Source organism: Hipposideros armiger, unplaced genomic scaffold (genome assembly GCF_001890085.2).
Source record: "Hipposideros armiger isolate ML-2016 unplaced genomic scaffold, ASM189008v1 scaffold_1470, whole genome shotgun sequence".
In the NCBI taxonomy this organism is placed as follows: Eukaryota; Metazoa; Chordata; class Mammalia; order Chiroptera; family Hipposideridae; genus Hipposideros; species Hipposideros armiger.
The window spans coordinates 100,379-106,571 of record NW_017732820.1 but is presented as its reverse complement, the minus strand read 5'-3'; the positions used below and the strand labels follow the sequence as shown (position 1 = coordinate 106,571).

General features: G+C 35.5%; 1 protein-coding gene across 1 annotated transcript in view; it reads right to left on the bottom strand.

Moving 5' to 3' along the window:
* The window catches only part of FXR1 (FMR1 autosomal homolog 1), a 66,121-nt gene that overhangs the window by 27,559 nt on the left and 32,369 nt on the right, over positions 1 to 6,193 (bottom strand). Inside the window, exons 6-9 of the mRNA XM_019633994.1 lie at positions 2,570 to 2,663; positions 2,042 to 2,158; positions 680 to 876; positions 425 to 468 (exon numbers count right to left, since the gene is read on the bottom strand). Of these exons, the coding sequence (XP_019489539.1) occupies positions 425 to 468; positions 680 to 876; positions 2,042 to 2,158; positions 2,570 to 2,663 (452 nt within the window). The remainder of the gene's footprint in view (positions 1 to 424; positions 469 to 679; positions 877 to 2,041; positions 2,159 to 2,569; positions 2,664 to 6,193) is intronic.

The window sequence follows — 6,193 nt, the reverse complement described above, 5'->3', positions numbered from 1 at the left end:
GCTGCAGTGGGTTGCCATAAGCTACCATGTGTGGCCAGCAGCCTATGTGAGCTGTCACGTGCTGCCGTCTAGAGGCCGGTGACGGACCTGCCTCATCCGGGAAGAGCGCAATGATGATACCAACATGGGCCAGTGAAGCAGCGTCCTCCACAACTAGACTGACGAACGAAGAGGACAGCAACTTGTCTGTTCCCCTTCCCCTGATTCCTCAGCGCTGTTCCCCTCCCCCAATTCCCCAATAAAATCTTAAAAAAAAAAAAATTCTCATCCATTTATTCTAATGTGAAGGGTGGTCTCAATGAAAAGTTTGGATTATTTATTTTTCGGATTATCTTCCTGTCTACACAAATTTCAAAATTGTGACACATATTATCTAAATTTAAGTTCTACCAATGCTGTTCTACTATATGCTATTTACAACTACCAGTGCCTGACACATAGTAAACATTCAAAAAATACTTGAATAAGCTGTATGTAATGCACATAAATTGAGTTACATTCAGAAACCACACATTAAATATTCAGTAAATCTTTCATTGCCCCATGTATCATCTTCAATCCATATGCATATGTGTAATTAATTACTAGGCTGACTGATTTTAAAGTGTTTCATTGGGAAATTTAAATTCCAAATAAATATGATCAAATAATAATTAATGTCATAGTAAAGTTACCTAACTAGGTGGGGGACAGAAAATGGCTTACCTCTCCATAGATTCTAAATGTTCCAGTATCTTCATCTAGCTCAATTGCTGTAACTCCAGGAACCTTCCTAGCTTGTTGTATGTTACTACCATGTGTTCCTATTGCCAGACCCATCAAATCTTCTCTCACAACAAATTCCTCATGAAAAGCTGCTGCAAGTTGTTTTGTGCACTAGTAAAAGAGGTATATTAGAATTAGAAAAATCAGAAACAGAAATTTTTTTTTGTATACCCATATTCATAGCACTATTCACAACAGTCAAGAAGTACAAGAAACCCAAATATCCAGACTGGATAAACAAAATATGATATATGCATACAACGCAAAGTTATTCAGCCTTAAAAAGAAAATTCTGACATAGGCTACAACATGGACAGGCTACAACACTGAAGACATTATTATGCTTACTGAAATAAGCCATTCACAAAACAACTAATACTATATGATTCCGCTTACATGTGGTATCTAGAGTAGTCAAATATATAGAAACAGAAAGTAGAATGGTGGCTGCCTAAAGGCTGAGGAAAGGGGAAGCTGTCATTTAATGGGTATAGTTTCAGTTTTGCAAGAGAAAACTCATTTAGGGTCATATAATGGAAGGGGAGAAAATGGTTTGATGAGTCTCTAACAGCCATGATCACAAAAACAGTAATTCTAAAACAATTTTCTAAAACTACTGATATAGGCAGTTCAATTCAGATGATTTATGTTTCAAAGCTCATTTGCATATCCCTGGTTTGGAACTTTAAAATTAATAAGGGCACTCACAAAACTGTACTAAATAATACCTTAATTTCTCTAAGACAGTGTGTCAGTGCATGTGCATTTAAGGGAGAGTGGGAGAAACAAATCTCTTAAGTGTGGCAGTAACAAATAGCATCTAGGGACAAGACAGAAAAGCAATGTTAGGCTCTTTTTAAAACCTACAAGCTTTGTGTTCTCCTCTTCTCTTACACAAAAGTTGTTATAATAATCTGTTTACTAATGGAAGTGTGTTGTGACTGACAGGTGACAAGGTAGTAAAGAAAAAAAAAGAAAAAGAAAAAACAGGTTAAGGATAAAGAATTAGCAATACAGTTCTACCAGATATCCCTAGTGAGTTTCTAAGTTCTTTGGCACCTGTCGCCTAAGTCCTAACAAAGAACAGGCATTTAGCAAATGAGAGCTATGTTTGAGAAAGTAATAGAAAAAATCCAATTCTTCTAAGAACACAATGACATCACAAAACAGGTCCTATGTTGCCTTACGTAATAGTCAAGTAGTTTGATCCAGGGAACATAAATATACTTATAAAACTGGGACACACAAAAAACCTTTTCTGAATAAACCCACTTACTTCTAAATGCTTAGTGGCCTCTTCATTTCTGGACATAAGCATCAACTTCGTACGAATACTTCGCAAGTGCATGTCACTTAAAATATTTACTCTCTTCACAGTTGCTTCACTGGCAGACTATTAACAAACAAGTTAATCACTCAAAAACTTAATCATTTTTCAAGATAATACAAATGAGACCTTCACAATAAAATCTTCCTTGATTCTCACTGACTATATTTCTCATCTAACACAACTCCTACCCCAAGTAATCTTACTTTCCTTGCTGAATTCCCTTATGAAATTCCACTATTCACATTATGATTGGGGCAGAGGAGGGTGCGCAAAACCCCACACATTAAGAATTTTATAATGTTAAGAATGTCAAAAGATTTTTCCTCACTTCTGGAAAAAAAAAATTTAGCATTTTAGAACTACCAAATTTTTTCTTCCACACTGTTATTAATAAATCCACTATACACCAAGTTAGCTTTTATTTTCTGAAATACTTAATTATAAAATCAGTAATTAAATATGGAGTTATCTTACCAGTATCATTAGCTGTGTGGTTTCTGGATGGTAAAAAATTCTGCATGCTCCTACTGCCTTCTTAAAATCTTTATGTGCATTCTCATTAGCACACCTAGAGGGAAATTAATTCATGTATAAGACCTAAATAATAGATTAAATTAGAGGGCATTTATAATGCAAACTCAGTATCTCATTTTGACACCACCCATTAAAAAGAGTACAATCAGAAGTTTTTGATTAGGTGTTTGGAGGAAAAAAGATTTTTGCAGCACTTAAAAATCCTCTTGGGCTGGCCGAGTGGCGTGATGGTTAAGAACTGGCTTGGGACGCCAGAGGGCCCTGGTTCAGATCCCACATATGAGGGTCAGTGACACTGCCCTCNTTCCACAATAAATTAATTTTGGTTTAACGGGGTTAAAATGAAAGTCTTTCCTATTGCATGCTTGAGAGAACAGTTTCCATTAAAGAATAAATAAGGGAACAATGGCAATAGTAAGCTGGGAAATACAGCAGAGACACGATTACAGGGTTTTCTATCCCTATTCTCAAATCTCCTTCCCCATTAATAACCCCACATTTAAAAGCAACAGCAATTGAACATTTAAAAAAAAAAAAATAAGAGGTCAGGGAATTCACATGGTGCATGTCTTCTGAGCAGCCCTAGCAGCAGCACATAAAAGCAACCTTCATTGTTAACACAGTGAGGCTCAAGCAGCAACTCCGTCCTTCACCCTGCTAAAAATAAGCAAATACCTTTTCGAAAAAACAAAAATCATGTTGATACATCATAATCTCCCCCACCCACAAATCTGTACCCCTTTCTTCTTGTGAACTATACCAGTGGTGAGTGAACATCCATCACCTTTCTATGGTGTGTGGCAAGGACCTACCTGCAAGTTTTATTTAATCCCACCAGAGACTGTCAATATTTTAACTGATCATTTCCACAGTTTACATTCCAAAGCATACTGACAAACTGAAGCAGACCTGTAGTATAAATCAAGCACTGAACATAAACGCTGAAGGGACAGAGTAGAGACGTGATTAAGGAAGGCTTCTAGGAGGTGAAACATTTTGATTCATTTTCAAATCAGTGTTCACATATTTTTTTCTTTTGATTTGGGAGGGATGGGAATGGATGGTCAAGTTCTAGAACTCTTGGAACCTGAATAAGGAAATCCTCTCTGGAACTTACCCACCAAGTAGTCCTCATTCCCTTTTACTCCTCAGTCCGCTTTTTCTCTTTCACTTGGACTAAGAATGTATTATTTTTTAAAAGACTGCTTCACCCACAAAACATTTTGAAGGAAAATGTAGTATTATTATACACAACAACCAACTGAAATCTTTGTACTTCTTCTGAGCATTTCACCAACGTATAATAGTTGCTGCTAATGCATATTTCCTAAAGAATACACAAATAATCCAAATCACCAAAGCCAACCACGACAGACAGAGGAAAAAAAGAGACACGACAGGCACTCATATCACTGCAGATAAATGAATAGAGAATCAGAGAACTACAAATATCAACATATCCAAATCATTTTTACAAGTGAAAAAATCTAAGTTATGCTCTGTGAAGCAGCAACCCATTGTTAGTACTGATAGTTGTCAATAATTGAGTATAATTTAAACAGCAAAGGGGCTCATTTTCAAAAGCAGATTTCATACGAAAGGTAATTTCATTTGACAATAAACATTTGATAACATTTTGTATCATAATGTTTATTAAAATTATAAAAAATTCTTCAAGCTTATATTCAATTTTAACATCTCAACTCATCTCTCCAGCAGTTTAGTCTACAGTGCACAACGGTTCCCAAGAACAGATAAAGTGGAGCTTACTTAACTGGCGATATGTCAGACCTACACAAATGTTTGGGCAAAATTGAAAAGCTTTTTATATAAAAGCTGAGTATCAAGAAACTGTCCAAATTCTTGTGTTGTAGACTATTATGCCACAGTATACTACTACTTGTACTGTCCAAAATGAACATTTCTTCATAGTGCAAGTTTTAAAATTTTCTCCCACTGTTTTACAAAATTTGACAAATAGAACACCTGTAACAAAGAAACCGTTTCTAAAGGTAGAATGGAGAATGAGCCTAATTATATACAAATGGAGCCCAAGAGGCTTTAACTATTTCAATAAGGTAAAAACAAAAACAAAAAAACAGATGAGATACAACAACAGTGACAAAAATTCATCCCCCACCTAGTAAACTTCACTACTTTACATAGATGCTATTTTCATTTTAAACTTCTAGGGTAATTACTGAGTATTTAACATGTGAGAAAAACTTTCCCATTTGTCTCAAATCACATTTGAAAGGACAAGCAGCACAAAGACAGAGGATATTAATAACAAAGCTACTGAACAGCTCATCCCAAGCTATAATGCTCATTTACAGCTCTGAACTCGAAATTTTTTGTCACAACTTATATAACCCATAAGTACAACAGTTTTCATTAATGGATTCAAAAACTTAATAGTGAAACCTGCTATATTATATCATCATCACCATCCTCCTCTCCTGCCCAGGACATCTTACCTTATTCTACACCTTTGCAAAAACCAATTATTATTTATTCAGGGTCTGCTGTGTATAAAAGTTGTATTGCCCTTTGTTAGTTCATTAGTTCACACTTACTTTCTCTTTTGCACTAAACAAAAGAAAAAAATTATCACATCTTCTCAAAAAGTACGGATAATTTTAATAGGTTTGTGAATAAAAAGACAGTAAGTGAATAAGAATAGTAAGAGAGCTCTAGGCATAAAACGATTTAAGAAAAATTATAATGACAACTGTTACAAAAATTATGGCTCTTATTAGTAGGTCACCTTGTACAGAAGACAGGAATCTTTACTTTTTAACATGACAATAACGAGATACAAGTCACATACAATGTCATTATTGAAAAAATAGAAATAAGTATCACTATCAAAATACTCCACATACATAACATATCAGACAAGACTAATTTTCAATTAAGTCACTGTATGTAATTAAATGACATTTAGCTTATTTAACATGTAGAAGTACCTACCAACAAGATTCCTGGGAACCTGAATAAAATCCTCCACAAATTCCAAGAAACTCCTAGCCTTTTTTACAGCATCAGCACTCTGCAGGGGGAAACAAACATGAGATAAACCCTGAAGAAAACTCACATTCCAAAACAAAAACATGAGAAAAGTCTGAATTATGCTCTCGTACAGATTCTGCTCAGTTCACTAGAGCAACATATCAGGTCAAGTAATTCATGATGTACTTAAAAAAATAAAAATAGGCAGGCATTAAAAGGTTAGAAAAAAAGTACTATTAGAACCAAAACATATTAGACATTTCTAAGGTCCCCTTTAAGCACCTGAGAAAATTAGCAAGAGAATTTAACTTACTTATGTAGGCCAAATTTTAACCCAGTCCTAAATTCATTTGGTCCATTCTCCCATGTTGAACTTCTCCAAGTTAATATTAAAAACAAACTATTCCTGGGCCGGCCGAGTGGCGCGTTGGTTAAGAGTTGGCTTGGGATGCCAGCTGTGAGCAGCGGGGCCCTGGTTTGGATCCCACATGAGGGCCAGTGACACTGCCCTCTACAGCTAAGATGGTGAACAACAGCTTGACCTGGAGCTGG